Genomic DNA, 18153 nt, shown 5'->3' on the forward strand with positions numbered 1-18153 from the left:
TTCTATGATTTGTGCTTTCATGAAGGAGGGTCCCTTGTGCTTTAGGAAATAACAATGCTTTCTATGATTTGTGCTTTCATGATGGAGGGTCCCTTGTGCTTTAGGAAATAACAATGCTTTCTATGATTTGTGCTTTCATGATGGAGGGACCCTTTTGCTTTAGGAAATAACAATGCTTTCTATGATTTGTGCTTTCATGATGGAGGGTCCCTTTTGCTTTAGGAAATAACAATGCTTGCTTTCTATGATTTGTGCTTTCATGATGGAGGGACCCTTTTGCTTTAGGAAATAACATTGCTTGCTTTCTATGATTTGTGCTTTCATGATGGAGGGTCCCTTTTGCTTTAGGAAATAACAATGCTTGCTTTCTATGATTTGTGCTTTCATGATGGAGGGTCCCTTTTGCTTTAGGAAATAATGCTTGCTTTCTATGATTTGTGCTTTCATGATGGAGGGTCCCTTTTGCTTTAGGAAATAACTTTGCTTGCTTTCTATGATTTGTGCTTTCATGATGGAGGGTCCCTTTTGCTTTAGGAAATAACATTGCTTGCTTTCTATGATTTGTGCTTTCATGATGGAGGGTCCCTTTTGCTTTAGGAAATAACAATGCTTGCTTTCTATGATTTGTGCTTTCATGATGGAGGGTCCCTTTTGCTTTAGGAAATAACATTGCTTGCTTTCTATGATTTGTGCTTTCATGAAGGAGGGTCCCTTGTGCTTTAGGAAATAACAATGCTTTCTATGATTTGTGCTTTCATGATGGAGGGTCCCTTGTGCTTTAGGAAATAACAATGCTTGCTTTCTATTTGTGCTTTCATGATGGAGGGTCCCTTGTGCTTTAGGAAATAACAATGCTTTCTATGATTTGTGCTTTCATGATGGAGGGACCCTTGTGCTTTAGGAAATAACATTGCTTGCTTTCTATGATTTGTGCTTTCATGATGGAGGGTCCCTTTTGCTTTAGGAAATAACAATGTTTTCTATGATTTGTGCTTTCATGATGGAGGGTCCCTTGTGCTTTAGGAAATAACAATGCTTTCTATGATTTGTGCTTTCATGATGGAGGGTCCCTTGTGCTTTAGGAAATAACAATGCTTTCTATGATTTGTGCTTTCATGATGGAGGGTCCCTTGTGCTTTAGGAAATAGCAATGCTTGCTTTCTATTTGTGCTTTCATGATGGAGGGTCCCTTTTGCTTTAGGAAATAACAATGTTTTCTGTGATTTGTGCTTTCATGATGGAGGGTCCCTTGTGCTTTAGGAAATAACAATGCTTGCTTTCTATTTGTGCTTTCATGATGGAGGGTCCCTTGTGCTTTAGGAAATAACAATGCTTTCTATGATTTGTGCTTTCATGAAGGAGGGTCCCTTGTGCTTTAGGAAATAACAATGCTTTCTATGATTTGTGCTTTCATGATGGAGGGTCCCTTGTGCTTTAGGAAATAACAATGCTTTCTATGATTTGTGCTTTCATGATGGAGGGACCCTTGTGCTTTAGGAAATAACATTGCTTGCTTTCTATGATTTGTGCTTTCATGATGGAGGGTCCCTTGTGCTTTAGGAAATAACAATGCTTTCTATGATTTGTGCTTTCATGATGGAGGGTCCCTTGTGCTTTAGGAAATAACAATGCTTTCTATGATTTGTGCTTTCATGATGGAGGGACCCTTGTGCTTTAGGAAATAACAATGCTTTCTATGATTTGTGCTTTCATGATGGAGGGTCCCTTGTGTTTTAGGAAATAACAATGCTTTCTATGATTTGTGCTTTCATGATGGAGGTACCCTTGTGCTTTAGGAAATAACAATGCTTTCTATGATTTGTGCTTTCATGATGGAGGGTCCCTTGTGCTTTAGGAAATAACAATGCTTGCTTTCTATTTGTGCTTTCATGATGGAGGGTCCCTTGTGCTTTAGGAAATAACAATGCTTTCTATGATTTGTGCTTTCATGATGGAGGGTCCCTTGTGCTTTAGGAAATAACAATGCTTTCTATGATTTGTGCTTTCATGATGGAGGGTCCCTTGTGCTTTAGGAAATAACAATGCTTGCTTTCTATGATTTGTGCTTTCATGACGGAGGGTCCCGTGTGCTTTAGGAAATAACAATGCTTTCTGTGATTTGTGCTTTCATGATGGAGGGTCCCGTGTGCTTTAGGAAATAACAATGCTTTCCGTGATTTGTGCTTTCATGATGGAGGGTCCCGTGTGCTTTAGGAAATAACAATGCTTTCTATGATTTGTGCTTTCATGATGGAGGGTCCCGTGTGCTTTAGGAAATAACAATGCTTTCTGTGATTTGTGCTTTCATGATGGAGGGTCCCGTGTGCTTTAGGAAATAACAATGCTTTCCGTGATTTGTGCTTTCATGACGGAGGGTCCCGTGTGCTTTAGGAAATAACAATGCTTTCTATGATTTGTGCTTTCATGATGGAGGGTCCCTTGTGCTTTAGGAAATAACAATGCTTGCTTTCGATTTGTGCTTTCATGATGGAGGGTCCCTTGTGCTTTAGGAAATAACAATGCTTTCTATGATTTGTGCTTTCATGATGGAGGGTCCCTTGTGCTTTAGGAAATAACAATGCTTTCTATGATTTGTGCTTTCATGATGGAGGGTCCCGTGTGCTTTAGGAAATAACAATGCTTTCTATGATTTGTGCTTTCATGATGGAGGGTCCCTTGTGCTTTAGGAAATAACAATGCTTTCTATGATTTGTGCTTTCATGATGGAGGGACCCTTGTGCTTTAGGAAATAACAATGCTTTCTATGATTTGTGCTTTCATGATGGAGGGACCCTTGTGCTTTAGGAAATAACAATGCTTTCTGTGATTTGTGCTTTCATGATGGAGGGTCCCGTGTGCTTTAGGAAATAACAATGCTTTCTATGATTTGTGCTTTCATGATGGAGGGTCCCTTGTGCTTTAGGAAATAACAATGCTTTCTATGATTTGTGCTTTCATGATGGAGGGTCCCTTGTGCTTTAGGAAATAACAATGCTTTCTATGATTTGTGCTTTCATGATGGAGGGACCCTTGTGCTTTAGGAAATAACAATGCTTTCTATGATTTGTGCTTTCATGATGGAGGGTCCCTTGTGCTTTAGGAAATAACAATGCTTTCTATGATTTGTGCTTTCATGATGGAGGGTCCCTTGTGCTTTAGGAAATAACAATGCTTTCTATGATTTGTGCTTTCATGATGGAGGGTCCCTTGTGCTTTAGGAAATAACAATGCTTTCTATGATTTGTGCTTTCATGATGGAGGGACCCTTGTGCTTTAGGAAATAACAATGCTTTCTATGATTTGTGCTTTCATGATGGAGGGTCCCTTGTGCTTTAGGAAATAACAATGCTTTCTATGATTTGTGCTTTCATGATGGAGGGTCCCTTGTGCTTTAGGAAATAACAATGCTTTCTATGATTTGTGCTTTCATGATGGAGGGTCCCTTGTGCTTTAGGAAATAACAATGCTTTCTATGATTTGTGCTTTCATGATGGAGGGTCCCGTGTGCTTTAGGAAATAATGCTTTCTATGATTTGTGCTTTCATGATGGAGGGACCCTTGTGCTTTAGGAAATAACAATGCTTTCTATGATTTGTGCTTTCATGATGGAGGGTCCCTTGTGCTTTAGGAAATAACAATGCTTTCTATGATTTGTGCTTTCATGATGGAGGGTCCCTTGTGCTTTAGGAAATAACAATGCTTTCTGTGATTTGTGCTTTCATGATGGAGGGTCCCGTGTGCTTTAGGAAATAACAATGCTTGCTTTCTATGATTTGTGCTTTCATGATGGAGGGTCCCGTGTGCTTTAGGAAATAACAATGCTTTCTATGATTTGTGCTTTCATGATGGAGGGTCCCTTGTGCTTTAGGAAATAACAATGCTTTCTATGATTTGTGCTTTCATGATGGAGGGACCCTTGTGCTTTAGGAAATAACAATGCTTTCTATGATTTGTGCTTTCATGATGGAGGGTCCCGTGTGCTTTAGGAAATAACAATGCTTTCTATGATTTGTGCTTTCATGATGGAGGGTCCCTTGTGCTTTAGGAAATAACAATGCTTTCTATGATTTGTGCTTTCATGATGGAGGGTCCCGTGTGCTTTAGGAAATAACAATGCTTTCTGTGATTTGTGCTTTCATGATGGAGGGTCCCTTGTGCTTTAGGAAATAACAATGCTTTCCGTGATTTGTGCTTTCATGACGGAGGGTCCCTTGTGCTTTAGGAAATAACAATGCTTTCCATGATTTGTGCTTTCATGATGGAGGGTCCCTTGTGCTTTAGTAAATAATTGTCCTCTATTTACACATTTCCACTCCACCCAGGATTTTAGAAACATCTTTTTTTTTTCCAAACTGACTAAAGGTGATGGAATGGCTCCCATATGAAGACAGATAACAGGACGGAGCTCTTCAATGTTAGCACTAGCAGCTGGGCTCCACTCCATCCTTCCCCAAAATGTTTCCCAGTTCCTAAGTAAAAAATCCTCCTTGCTCCCTGCATTAAGACTCTGTAACTCGCTTGGTTGCTGGAGTGCTGTACGAGCATTGGGAACCATCCTAGAGCTTCTGGATTTCACTTTCTTACCTGTTTAGCCTTCACAACATCCCTCCTTTACCTTCCTGTCATGGATATTTATTTGGTTTTTTTGTATTCTGACATTCGATCGAGATATCACATTGGTTCACAAATACACTGAAGAGCAAATAAAGCATGGGCTGCTTATTTTTACAGTTAACAAGGAAGTAATTATTACACGTGGCAAGGAAAATTGGTGGCTTGCATGTGGGAAACATGGCTTAGGAAGGGAAATCATTCATAGCTTGGGAGCTGATGTAACAAGGGCAACTTGGGGGATTGAGGATACTGAACAGCCCGCTCCTCCCCAGCAGGCTCTAAAATTCTCTTTTGGCAGTGCCTCAGATCTGCTGCCTTTGCACTAAACAGGCAAGTCAGGAAGTGATCCTTAAGCCCACCAAGCACTCAGCAACCCAGCTCAGGCGGTGCATCCCCAGTACAAGAGGTTAGCATGTTACTTGGAAACAGGAGCAAGGAGCCCTGCAGAGGCAAAACTGCTTCTCCATGCCTGGAGAACCAACAGAGAATCCCACATAGGGAGGTAAAATCCAGAACTGAAGTATAAAGGGACAGAAAGAAGCTGCCAGGACACTCCCTTTACAAAATCCTTTTTTTTTATTGGCAACAAGATTTCAACGTTCAAAAACCAAGCAATCTTCAATCATCAGAAAGGAACCAAGCGTGAGAGAGGTGCAGAAAGTCTTTACTAATTGCGACAGAAGGATGAAACCCAGGGGCTCTTTCACTAAAGGAGTGGATACAACCACACTCACTGCCACCAGAACACAGCATTAGCTCTCTTGTGAAGCAATTAATCCAAAGAATGGAAAACTGAGGTCAAATAAAGCAGGACACAGAAAACTTCAGAGGTATTTATTTTACAGCATTGAAAACCTTTCCCCGGATCAGCTCACTGATATACTCAATCGTTTATCAAATAACTCTAGGCGAGGCCCCCTAAATCTGAACGTCACTTTGATTTCCCCATCAAGGCACAAAAGGAGAAATGATGATGCAGCTTGCAGAAGCTCCTTTTCTCCATTTCTGGACCTGGAGCATGTCTGGCCACTCAGACAGTTGTAGCTTCCTGTTCAATCAATAAAAGAAGCTGTTATTTCAATAATAATTTAATATTTTTTTAGCCCATCCTTCCAAGTAATGTTCAAGGCTGCTTACAGCTTTTTTAGAATTCAGGTACAAGTCCCTGCTCCAAAGAGCTTACAATTTCAATAGATTTGCTTAAGGTCATAAGATGTGTCCCTTGCCTTTTTGTTAGAGCTACAGAAATGCAGAATCCCCCACCCACTCACTTTACTTCTGTGTTTCTATGTCAGAGAATTTGTACAAAATGCACTTTACTGATGAGATACTACTGAGCCTCCGACTCTGTACTGCAGCCTCGCAGGTGCAGGATTTGCACATCTGTCACATGTGCTGCATGCACCCCCCTGCAGTCATCCTTGGAATATCTGGGTTCGCCCACAGGCGAGTACCATGTGCTATTCACTCAGTAACTTTCCTTCTTTGTCTATACCCGGACTCCTGTCAGGTTACAGGGAAGCTTAGAATATGGTAAATCATAGAACCCATTGCACAGTTTGTAGGTGATTTACAATAAGATTTGGTGCTGCTCCTGCTCTCTCTTGCATGATAAGAATGCTGCTCTCTGTAAGAAGTAGTCGGGGAGGCAGCTGTCTGGTTCATTTGTGCCTGAAAAAGGGGGTCAGCCCCCTCCCACGTCTTCCCTGCAGCAATCTTACACTCAGCACTAACAACTTAAACTTATGGGTGCGGTGTTTGTGCAAGAGCAGGGCCATCAGATGTAAAGCAGAGAGAGAAGCCCTCGCTGGTGATGCTCCTTCTCTGCAATTTATTTACTGTGTTGAAAGAAAGGCTTGGTTTTATCCACACTAAAGCCTGGAATATGTTTCCTTTAGATGATGCTCTGTTATTGAGAGGTGCATTGGACTGGAAGACTATACTGGGGAGGCAGTTTAGAAATATTAAAAAAACCCAAAACTTGTTCATATGCCCATGGACACTGCATTATCCTCAGGGTTATTTAATGCAAACGTTACAGGCAGAAAGGCACTTCCCAAAGTATCTGCCTGAGGCAAGCAAACTCCTCCTTACACTTACTGCATGTTATAGTGAACTTCAATCACTGTAATATCAATGTTTACTACTCCCAAGTATGGGCAGATAGAAAGGCTTCACAACACATTCTGAATATTGTGACATTTTTCAGGGTGGCTGGCTAGAGAGAGAAGGTGCACTGACCCCCGTGCCAGGCTGGCTAGAGAGAGAAGGTGCACTGACCCCCGTGCCAGGCTGGCTAGAGAGAGAAGGTGCACTGACCCCCGTGCCAGGCTGGCTAGAGAGAGAAGGTGCACTGACCCCCGTGCCAGGCTGGCTAGAGAGAGAAGGTGCACTGACCCCCGTGCCAGGCTGGCTAGAGAGAGAAGGTGCACTGACCCCCGTGCCAGGCTGGCTAGAGAGAGAAGGTGCACTGACCCCCGTGCCAGGCTGGCTAGAGAGAGAAGGTGCACTGACCCCCGTGCCAGGCTGGCTAGAGAGAGAAGGTGCACTGACCCCCGTGCCAGGCTGGCTGAGAGAGAAGGTGCACTGACCCCCGTGCCAGGCTGGCTAGAGAGAGAAGGTGCACTGACCCCCGTGCCAGGCTGGCTGAGAGAGAAGGTGCACTGACCCCCGTGCCAGGCTGGCTAGAGAGAGATGGTGCACTGACCCCCGTGCCAGGCTGGCTAGAGAGAGATGGTGCACTGACCCCCGTGCCAGGCTGGCTGAGAGCAGCGCTCGCTCTTCTCTGTCATTGGGGACATTCAGCAGTAACCGCCGGTCCCAGCACAGCAGAGGATTTCTGCTCCGGGCCACTCATGACAAGGTGGATATTGCTGAGTTTAGTAAATGCCTTCCAGGACACCTTTATGAGAAATCGGCAGAGTTAGGAAACACAAGAATGATTCCATTCTAAGTGTCCTGTGGTGCTACAGAGGTTGCGAGCACTTAATGTGCTTGGACGTTGGAGCCCTTGTTTCATGGCATGCGCTGCTCCCAGAAGCTTTCTGCATGGCTTATGGCTTTCGTCATTTCTGTCACACACAAGTCGATAAGTCAAATATGCATCACTGACTTTCCCTGAAACAAGGTGACCCACACAGCTCCTTGCTTCCTGCAAATTTATTTAATATCTGTCTTCAACCATTGTGCAAACTGCTTGCTGGTTAGGCTTGCAGTATTCTCTCTCTGCAGAGGACATCCAATTCTTTTTTCCTGGATCTGCTAATGCATCTACAACTATCAGATCATTAGCAATGTGCATGGCAGACATTTAAGGATGGTTACTACATAATAAATTAAGTACATAATGTACAAAAAACTGTGATCTTCCCTTAGTAGAAAAGGTGATGCTCAGTTTATTCTCACTTTTCATTGGAAGGATGTGAAATTCCTAGCAGTGATCACTGATGCTGATCTAACTTTAAAGATTTAGTCTGTAAATCCTACTGCGAATTAAGAATGCTTGAAAGATTAAAACCTTATTTGGATGCATCTGAATTAAGGAGGGTTGTTCAAGCTCTTATTGTAATTCACTGTGCTGGGGCTTTCACCAGCCAACTCCATTCGGGCAATTCAGATGGCTCAGAATTCCGCCAGCACGGTTTTCATTGCTGTATCTCAGTCTTAAATGCTTTACAGATAAAATATTAGTCATGGGGCACTTAGGATTAAGTGCAAGTTCTCTATTTTGTATAAATTCTTACTGTCCAGTAAGGTTGTTAAGATCTGAAGGAGAATGTTGTTAGAAGGTCCCAATTACAAAATAATGTATTTTAGGCACTTGCAGAGAGAGTGATTATCATGGACCCTTCTTCCATAGAGTAAGCAAACAATCTTGCACGAAAACCTTTAAAAAAACAACTTACCACTCACTTAAGCAAGCTTTTTGTTAACTAACGTATTCAAAATCTTTTATTAATTGTAAGAGAATTCTTTCTACAGAGTATAGAGCGTTCTGTAGCTCCTGGGTGCTAGGAGAAAAGATGCTGTATTTTAAACTTCACATTTTAGGCAAATTGGTGAATTTACTTGCTCTTAACTAGTTGGAGAAAATGCTGGAGTGGTGAGGAGCATGCTATACACATCTATTGCTTATTGGTCAGTAAGATTTGTATTTACCCTATTAATGTTAGATTATTATACTTGGCTTATGAATTGTATTAATTATGTATGTTAAAGTGTAAGCTGCCTAGACTGTTTAAATTAAAACTAATTATTACTGTAGTCTGAAATTCAGCACATGGTTTCTTAATACAGACACTAAAAAATAACCCCAATGAGTAAGCTAAGCAGGAAATGGAGATTTAAGAAGTGGTCAGCGTGCACAGAAATCAGGAGCAGGCCAGCTTCTGCCGTAGACAACGACTAGGAGTTAGGTTTCCAGTGCTAAGGAAAGGAGATAAGCCAGCAGCTGACTCTGCTCATTATTTCATTACATTTAATTTACAGTGTGGGTGCAGAAAACCTGTCCCTAAAGGTCTCCAGGCACTGTCCAGTGTCCGCTTTTGACTCCTGTGCAGAGACACAAGGGCAGGGTTTCCTACTCCTACAGAGGAGAGAGATTTTCTTAAGATCCAGGGAGTATCTTGAAGGTGGAAAAGACCAGAGGGGGATAGAGAAGAGTTAGTCTGTTCCCGGGAGGGGATTTCTGCTGAAGTCCCGCTCCATGTCTACAGTCAGTAGTGAATCTGCTCTCCCGGGCAGCATCTCTCAAGTGCACTATTCCAAAGTTTAATTTAATTGCAAGCAAGTGAAGCAGAAAAGGATTTATTATTCATGTGTGAACCAGTGACTGAGGCCTTGGACCCTCAAAGACTGACTCAGCACCCCAAAGTGAGCTCCCAAGCCAGTGGAGTAAGGGCTCTCACTCATCTACAGAACACACCTGCTCCTCGCTCTGAAAGCTGACTCCCCCCCTCCCCCCCCCCCAAAGTGAGCTCCCAAGCCAGTGGAGTAAGGGCTCTCACTCATCTACAGAACACACCTGCTCCTCGCTCTGAAAGCTGACTCTCCTCCCCCCCAGCACCCCAAAGCGAGCTCCCAAGCCAGTGGAGTAAGGGCTCTCACTCATCTACAGAACACACCTGCTCCTCGCTCTGAAAGCTGACTCCCCCCCCCCCCAGCACCCCAAAGTGAGCTCCCAAGCCAGTGGAGTAAGGGCTCTCACTCATCTACAGAACACACCTGCTCCTCGCTCTGAAAGCTGACTCCCCCCCCCCCCCCCCCCCCCCCCAGCACCCCAAAGTGAGCTCCCAAGCCAGTGGAGTAAGGGCTCTCACTCATCTACAGAACACACCTGCTCCTCGCTCTGAAAGCTGACTCTCCTCCCCCCCAGCACCCCAAAGCGAGCTCCCAAGCCAGTGGAGTAAGGGCTCTCACTCATCTACAGAACACACCTGCTCCTCGCTCTGAAAGCTGACTCCCCCCCCCCCCCCAGCACCCCAAAGTGAGCTCCCAAGCCAGTGGAGTAAGGGCTCTCACTCATCTACAGAACTCACCTGCTCCTCGCTCTGAAAGCTGACTCTTCCAGTCGCATACAACAAGGCTTAAACATGCTCTGTGAATCCCTTCCTATTATCTGCAGCAGGTAAGAAAGGGAGGAGAATCCCCTCTGCTGGCAGTTCCTGTGTTTCCTGGACCCAGCTCTTCCCTTCCCCTCCACAGACCCCTGAATGCAGGCTTTCAGAAAAAGACTCTCGACTGGGATAAATCAGTGGGACGAGATGTAAAAAAGAGAAAATCCCTTGCTAATTACAAATGTAAGCTGCTTTAATTATTTGCCCATCTCTGCCCAATTTTACCAAAATGACAGATTATGAACTTTTTTTGCCAATAATATATCAAATCATTCCCCATAAAATGCTGCACATCCTGATTGTTGCAGTGAACTGCTTACAAAACGGCTTCAGGATCTTTAATACAAGACTCTTTGATGCTGTCAATTAAAAAAAAAAAAATCGGTGGGTACCCAGTAATGAAAAAACCAGCCCTTGTAATATAGATTAACTTCAGAAAAGACATTTTATCAGCAGTATTTAATGAGATTCCACTCCGTGCTCCTGTCCTATGGGAAAAGAAAGAGAAAAATACCTCTCTAGGTGCAGCAAAACCCTGGCTTAGCAGGAAATCCCTTCCTAAGCACAGCTAAGGGGATGGCTGATGGCCACAGGGGTCTATACCTTACTCCTGAAGAGTGGCTTGGCTCCGGGTCCACAGTATTCATTGTAGATGAGTTTAAAAAGGAAAAGATGGAACAAGGTGATGAGAGAGGCTACACTGAACCAAAACAGGAAGGGCAACCCTGGATCTTGCTTTGCCATATGCTCTTTGTGTGCCAGAATGGCCTTCACGTGAAGTGTGTGCCTCAGATCCTGAAGGTGGGTCAAGTCAGTTGAGATATACAGTAGTGGTGTGAGTGGCTGAGTCACCATCACGGGGAAGGTGTGACCTTTCACCTCAGAGGTCAGCTCTACTGGTTCATTTAAGCAGCCAGCCTCACAGGCATAGAGTCGTACAGGCTTGTCTTGCAGCTTCACAGACACGTGCAGAAAAGGTTTTTCCTCCTGGTCCAGCAGCACAGCTAAGTTAATCAGATCTTTGTTGTAATGGATACCACGTAAGGCATAGCTGTTATGAAGCACATGAGGGTCTGACTGGAATTGCAGATGATTTTCAGTGAACTGCAAGCCACCGAAGCTGAGCACCATTCCTTGCATGAGTCCATGTGCACCAGCGGCCACCAGTGCCTTACAGCCCCGTTTCTGCAAAGTCAGCTTCCAGAGCTCCAGGAGCTGCAAGATCTGACTGATGCTGCTCAGGTTCTCAGGCCACAGATTCTCTGCATGCATGGTAGCATGACCGCTGAAGCAATGATCAACATAGTTCAGGCTGGCCTCCATCTTTTCCTGGTCTTCACTACCAATTAGGGGATCTAGCAAGGGTGCAGGCGTGCTGGACAGAATGTAGTACAATGTGAGGTTAATGGTCTCGCTGGATGGGGTATGGGAGTCCATGCGCTTGTGCATCTCAACACCTAAAACACACAAGTGGGCAGTAATGGCAACAGTGACAAGAATGGGAAACCAAGAAGAAATCTTAGCTCTTATGTTTCTTACCTAAACAATGTCAACAAAAGAACTAGACAAAATGTTTTCAATTTAAAAATCAGCACATAGAAGAGGATTACAAATATCTCCCATCCAGTCTGTGCATCCACATTTCCTGCTCAACTCTATAGTTCCTTCTTATCCCTCATTGAACCCCTCTTATCCTTCATTGAACCCCCTCAGCTCCTGTTCAACCTACCTACCTTCTCCCTGACCTCCCCTATACCTTCCCTGTACCCCTTCCTCCCTACCCCGCCCTCTTCACCCTTTAGCAAGCTCTCCCTAAAAATACCCTTGCTCAGTTGTACCCCTGTTTCCCTCCACACCCCCCTGCTCCTTTTTCCCTTTCCCCTCTCCCTTCCCGCTCCCTCCTTCTTTTTCCTCCCCCCCGCACCAGCATTTATCTGTATATACGTGCACTTGCCTCCTTTCATACTGTAAATAAGTTCTATATGCTAAGTTCTTAAGTGCACATGCCTCCTTAGCATTGTTTATAGTTCACTTGCATATCTAACCCTAGCATGAATGCAAAAGTTGTAACTCTGCTCTTTGACTCTCTTCATCTGTACTTTTATATATTATCCAGTTAGCCCCCTTCCCTGTTTTTTGTAATTTCCTTTCTCAGTTACTTGTAAACCGACGTGATGTGTCCTACGAATGCCGGTATAGAAAAATGTTAAATAAAAATAAATAAATAAATAAAAATAATCCCACAGTGATCCTCTGTGCTTCTCCCATGTTTTCCTGAATTCTGGCAGCTCCTGCCTCTAACTCTTCCTCAGATGGTAACAAGGGTAACCTGCACGGAGCGGCAGTAACTACTCCTTAACGGAAGGCATGGGGGTGACCTGCACGGAGCGGCAGTAACTACTCCTTAACGGAAGGCATGGGGGTGACCTGCACGGAGCGGCAGTAACTACTCCTTAACGGAAGGCATGGGGGTGACCTGCACGGAGCGGCAGTAACTACTCCTTAATGGAAGGCATGGGGGTAACCTGCACGGAGCGGCAGTAACTACTCCTTAACGGAAGGCATGGGGGTGACCTGCACGGAGCGGCAGTAACTACTCCTTAACGGAAGGCATGGGGGTGACCTGCACGGAGCGGCAGTAACTACTCCTTAACGGAAGGCATGGGGGTGACCTGCACGGAGCGGCAGTAACTACTCCTTAACGGAAGGCATGGGGGTGACCTGCACGGAGCAGCAGTAACTACTCCTTAACGGAAGGCATGGGGGTGACCTGCACGGAGCGGCAGTTTACTACCATAAGACTGGATGGACCATTTGGTCATTTTCTGCTGTCATTACTATGTCACAATAAGTTTGGTCAGTGGGACTGCTAATATCAGAACAGGATACGATTTCAAACCTGACCTGAGCAATTCACACTTATTTAATATGCACCTAAAAAAAAGGATGGGCTCCACTTTAACCAAATGGAACCAGACTGCTGGCAATAACCTTTACAAAGGAGATAGAGCAGCTTTTAAACCAGAACAAAGGGGAAAGCCGACAGTCGCTCAACAGCGCATGGTTCAGAGAGAGGTATCTTTAAAGGATACTAATGATGCATTAGAATTAGGGCATCCCGACAGTGAGGTTCCAATAATAAGAAAAGCAGTCCAAGTGCCTGTAACTAAAAACTCAGCTGAGCTAAAAAATTCTAACTTATCCCTATCAATTAAAAAGCAGAATGAAAATACAAACAAAAAACAAACTTTGAAATGTTTGTATGCTAATGCCAGAAGTCTAAGAAGTAAGATGGGAGAATTAGAATGTGTAGCAGTAAATGATCAATTCACACCTAATTCCCCCTTTAAGAATTGTTTTTACGTTTAATCGATAAATTCTTCATTGCTCACAAATCATGAGTCATCTCAATCAAACAACCACAATTATTCACTGAGAGGCTGCGGAGCCTGTATTATGACCAGAACTAGCCTCGCATTTAAGTAGAAAGGAAAAATTTGTAAAGAATGGAGGAAGGGTTTTCATATCTGAGTTTAAGACCCCCACCAGGGTGAACTCAATTTATGTATATATAATCATGAACCAAACCTCCTCCGTTTTGGATGGAGGAGGTTTGGTTCATGATTATATATACATAAATTGTATTAGGTATCTAGCAGTGAATGACGACATAGACTTAACTGGCATCTCAGAGACATGGTGGAAAGAGGATAACCAATGGGACAGTGCTATACTGGGGTACAAATTATATCGCAATGACAGAGAGGAGCACCCGGGAGGAGGTGTGGCGCTTTATGTCCGGGATGGCATAGAGTCCAACAGGATAAACATCCTGCATGAGACTAAATACAAAATTGAATCTTTATGGGTAGAAATCCCTTGTGTGTTGGGGAAGACTATAGTGATAGGGGTATACTACCGTCCACCTGGTCAAGAGATCCCTTTAATGCTGAGAAATTGGCACGAAAAGCGCCAGCCAATTAAAACTGATTATCAGCATTAAAGGGATCTCTGTTTTGTTTTACCTGTGCACTGCCGGTCATTCTTTGTGCAGAAAAATTCAGGTATGTCTATGCTTCTTCAGTTGGATAAATTTCCCATCCATAGTCTGTGTCCACACTTTTCTTTTTCTATTTTGTATTTTCAGAACTAAGTTTTTTCTGTTGTCCCTCCTGACGCAGCCTTGCGGCGAACACGAGTTCCGTGTCAGGGGACTTGTTAGAATATAATGATGTGCCTCATGTAAACTGTGCAGTCGTTGAACCAAGTAAATACTTACTACAAATTATTAATACTTATGTGGACTTTTAATTGACTCTGCACAATTCTCTTGTAAATCTATCATGTAAATTCCTAAAAACCTGACTTGATAGATGTGCCCCAAGGACTAGGTTGAGAATCACTGTTGTAGGCAGAAGGAAAAGGGTTGAAAGGTCAGATAAGACATGTGAGGGCAGAAAGAGAATGGTGTTGGATTGAGTATGGGAATTTAATCTACCTAAAGTGAAAGAATTTTAACTGGATAGAATAAATAGACTAATTTAGATGGGGTTTTTTTCTGCCATTAACACAGTAGCATAGTATTGACAGCAGAAAAAAAACCAAATGGTCCATCCAGTCTGCCCAGCAAATTTGACAGTAAACACTGCTTTGTGCAGTTACCCCCCAAGTTCCTGTTACTGCTGCTCCATGTAGATTACCTCCAAGCCTAATATATTAACATAGCAACCTTTTTACTGCTCCTTGATGTGATTTGCTTTTGAACTTGGAAGTAGCAGTCCTGATCTTTTTCACTTATGTCTGCATATCAGTACCCCAGACAGTAAAATAATTCAGTTCCTCTCCCCCTGTCGTCAAAGCCATTATTTATTATGTAAGGAACAGGCTTGTATCAGGAACTTTCAGTATATTACCTGATATAAATAAGTCTGACCACATTTCCTGGTGTTCTTGAAACAGATCCTCAATTCCCATCTGCATGACTTCCACCATCTCCTTTTTTGCAGATTCCCTCAGTTTATTAAAGGTTTCTTCTTGCTTTATGGATTCGATTGCCTCAGAAACATACACCACGGAGAGTACAGTGTCTGCAAATTCAGATTTTGGGCGCACTTGTACTCTGCTCACTAATTTCTTGGTAGCAATCACCAACAGTACAATCTTGCCTTCTAATACAGACAAGCGACCTGAGTACAGTAGGAAGTTTCTATCGTCAACTTTCTCCAAACTAGTGGAGAACTTTGTGCCAACAGAGGCCGTCAGTGAGAATATTTCAAAGGCGGCAACTTTCTGGCTTGGATTTGAGATGTGAATTCTCTGCAAGTAGAGATGGGGGCGACTGCGATGACACAAAAAGTCTTCACGAATAGAGAGACAGTCGCGAGGGGACTGCGCCTGTACCGCCTGAATACAGCGCACGGTGCGGACCACCCCCTCCCGGAAGAGGACGGCTGTGGCCTGCGCCTGAGCGTACGCGGTCACTGGCTTTATCCGCAGCAGAGGGGGAAAGTCCGTGGCATGAGCAGGGCCTGAGGCAGCCGCAGGGGTCACCCAGAGCTGGTTAGAGCCAATGTCCAGCACCGCGTGCCCATTCCCGGTGACCATGGGCTTCACTGCAGTCCTTTCCCCTCCTGCAGCTGGCAGGACCCAGGCGTCTCCGCCATCGGAAAGGCTTTTCCAGGGCTTGGTCTCCACCTGCAAACAAACTGCAGCTGCATCCCCGGGCTGCCCTGAGCGCCAGCCGAGGCGAGACAGAGACCCGGAACTCAAATACCAATACAGGACGAGGAGGAAGCCCAGGGCAGCCAGAACCCGCCGGGCCCAGCTGCTGGACAGGAGCCCTGGAAAGCCTTTCAGCCTCTGCTGCAGCCACATCTGGGAGACGAATCCTCCGCGTGCAGGGCTCCCCTGGGACCGGCCTCCTCGCGAGGCTCTCAGCAGCCGCTGCGCGCGCACATCGCCCCGGCCTTCGCGAGCTTACTCCACTCCGAACCACTTCCGGCTTCCGGCGGCGCGGTGTCGTTCTACGGCAAGCGCGAGGCCAGCTGCGCGTCACGTGACGGCTCTGCGCATGCCTAGCGGGATCTTTGAATTGCTGTCAGCCATAAAGACGGGGATCCGGCTAATGTGAAAGTTATCCGCCTAATAACCAGCTGCTTCCATAGGAACAGAAACGGCTTGTGTTTAAAGGTTCACGTGGGATTGCTCCGCCAGGCTGCCTCGAAACTTTACTGCCCCTCACCATGTTTAAGGGCTTAGAGTCCATTTTTGACTGCCCCTCCTCAAAAATGATTGGTTTAGATGAATCACATGAGAGATTATTTGACATTCAAGGTCCTCTTCCGCTCAATTTAAGAGATCTCCCTGCTGAAATTTAGAAAACTGCTTAAAGTCCATCTGTTAACTCAAACTTTGTTAGTGCATAACTTTTTTTTTCAGAGTTTTTGAACATCTTAAGCATAAGCTGTGTTTTTTACTGATATGTTTTCATTATTTTATGTCCGCTTTTTCATTATTACTTATTTAATATTGTCTTAATATTGCTATTTTTTGAAGTTTGTATCATTATAATTTTATGTATGTATTCTGTTAACAGCTTAGAAACTTTTTGATATGCGGTATATCAATTTTTAAACACATTTAAAATCTGATCTGCCCAGTATCTGCTGTGCCGTGCAGGTCACCCTCATGCTTATTGGTTTCCCACATCATAAAAGTCAGGAGCCTCGTTCGTTGCTGTTTGATTCCAATTCCCCATTATCTCTTGCCTTTGAAGCAGAGAGCAATGTTGGAGTTGCATCAACAGTAGGAAGGTCTATTGGTTAAGGGAGGTAACCACCACACCAGCAAGTTACCCCCATGCACTCATTTCTTCACTTCCATCCTTTAGTCATTGGGGATCCACAGTGTTTATCCCTTACCCCTTTTGAATTCTTTAACTGCTTTGGTTTTCACCACTTCCTCCGGAAGGGCATTCCAGACATCCACCACCCTCTCCATGAAGAAATATTTTCTGACATTGGTTCTGAGTAATCGTCCCTGAAGTTTAATTTTGTGACCCCTTAGTTCTACTGATTTCTTTTGAATGGAAAAGATTTGACGTTTGTACATCATTAAAACCTTTCAGGTATCTGATTCGGTTCAATTGAATCAATTGTTTTAATAACTACGTCAGTCCCCCTCTCTATACCCCTTCCCATCAATTTCCCCTGAGGAACCATTTTTTATCCATCTACTTATCTGAGCTCCCCATGATCCCCTCCTCAAGATCTTTATGTAACTTTCTATTCAGCATAGACGTTTATTTTACTGCCCTGTAAAGTTTTCCACGAGCGTCGCTCTGGAACGATCAAGACTTTCTGTACCTTTGTACTTGAGCTCACTGTATCTCGTTCTTTAGTACTCTAGAATAATATATATTTTTCTTAGGATTTTAGAATATCATGTAATATTTATTTATTTATTTTATTTATTTAAGGTTTTTTTATACCGGCATTCAAGAACTCGTTCTCATCATGTCGGTTTACAGAAAACAGGGGTGCGGAAATATAACCAAAAACATAACTAAACGTGGAGAAGAGAAGCAGTTACAATTAACAAGGGATCATGAACTGGGATTATAAGAAATAAAAGAGATAGAGGAGGATAATTATATACAAGTGTACAATGTAAATAAGGAGTTCTCTATAAATACAAGAGAACAAAATAAATATGGAGTCCATTATATACAGCTACTTAGCATAGGAGTCATTGATGGATCTTGTTAGGTGGAGTTCGGGAAGGCTTGCCTGAAAAGCCATGTCTTAAGTCTTTTCCTAAACGTTAAGAGGCACGGTTCGTTTCTTAGATCTGGTGGGATAATATAAGTTCTGGTGGGATAATATAATATCTGGTGGGATAATATAAGTTCCTCGTATTTTAACAT

The 18153-nt window shown here is 43.8% G+C and overlaps 2 protein-coding genes across 2 annotated transcripts in view; one reads left to right on the forward strand and one right to left on the reverse strand.

The window, feature by feature from the left end:
* The window catches only part of PLOD1 (procollagen-lysine,2-oxoglutarate 5-dioxygenase 1), a 230834-nt gene that overhangs the window by 70644 nt on the left and 142037 nt on the right, over positions 1 to 18153 (forward strand). The window lies entirely within an intron of this gene.
* On the reverse strand, positions 5433 to 16353 carry KIAA2013 (KIAA2013 ortholog). The gene is made up of 3 exons (XM_029579327.1): positions 15143 to 16353; positions 10833 to 11686; positions 5433 to 5662 (listed from the first exon to the last, which is right to left on the reverse strand). Exons 1-3 carry the CDS (start codon positions 16101 to 16103, stop codon positions 5645 to 5647), a joined length of 1833 nt encoding a protein of 610 aa, XP_029435187.1. The 5' UTR covers positions 16104 to 16353; the 3' UTR covers positions 5433 to 5644.

Source organism: Rhinatrema bivittatum, chromosome 15, assembly GCF_901001135.1.
Source record: "Rhinatrema bivittatum chromosome 15, aRhiBiv1.1, whole genome shotgun sequence".
In the NCBI taxonomy this organism is placed as follows: Eukaryota; Metazoa; Chordata; class Amphibia; order Gymnophiona; family Rhinatrematidae; genus Rhinatrema; species Rhinatrema bivittatum.

Excerpts from the sequence above, each read along its gene's own strand:
- KIAA2013 (XM_029579327.1), bottom strand. The coding sequence starts at position 16,103 with ATGTGGCTGCAGCAGAGGCTGAAAGGCTTTCCAGGGCTCCTGTCCAGC. Across the intron at positions 11,687-15,142 it reads GTCAGACTTATTTATATCAG|GTGTTGAGATGCACAAGCGC; the intron begins GTAATATACTGA and ends TGTGTGTTTTAG.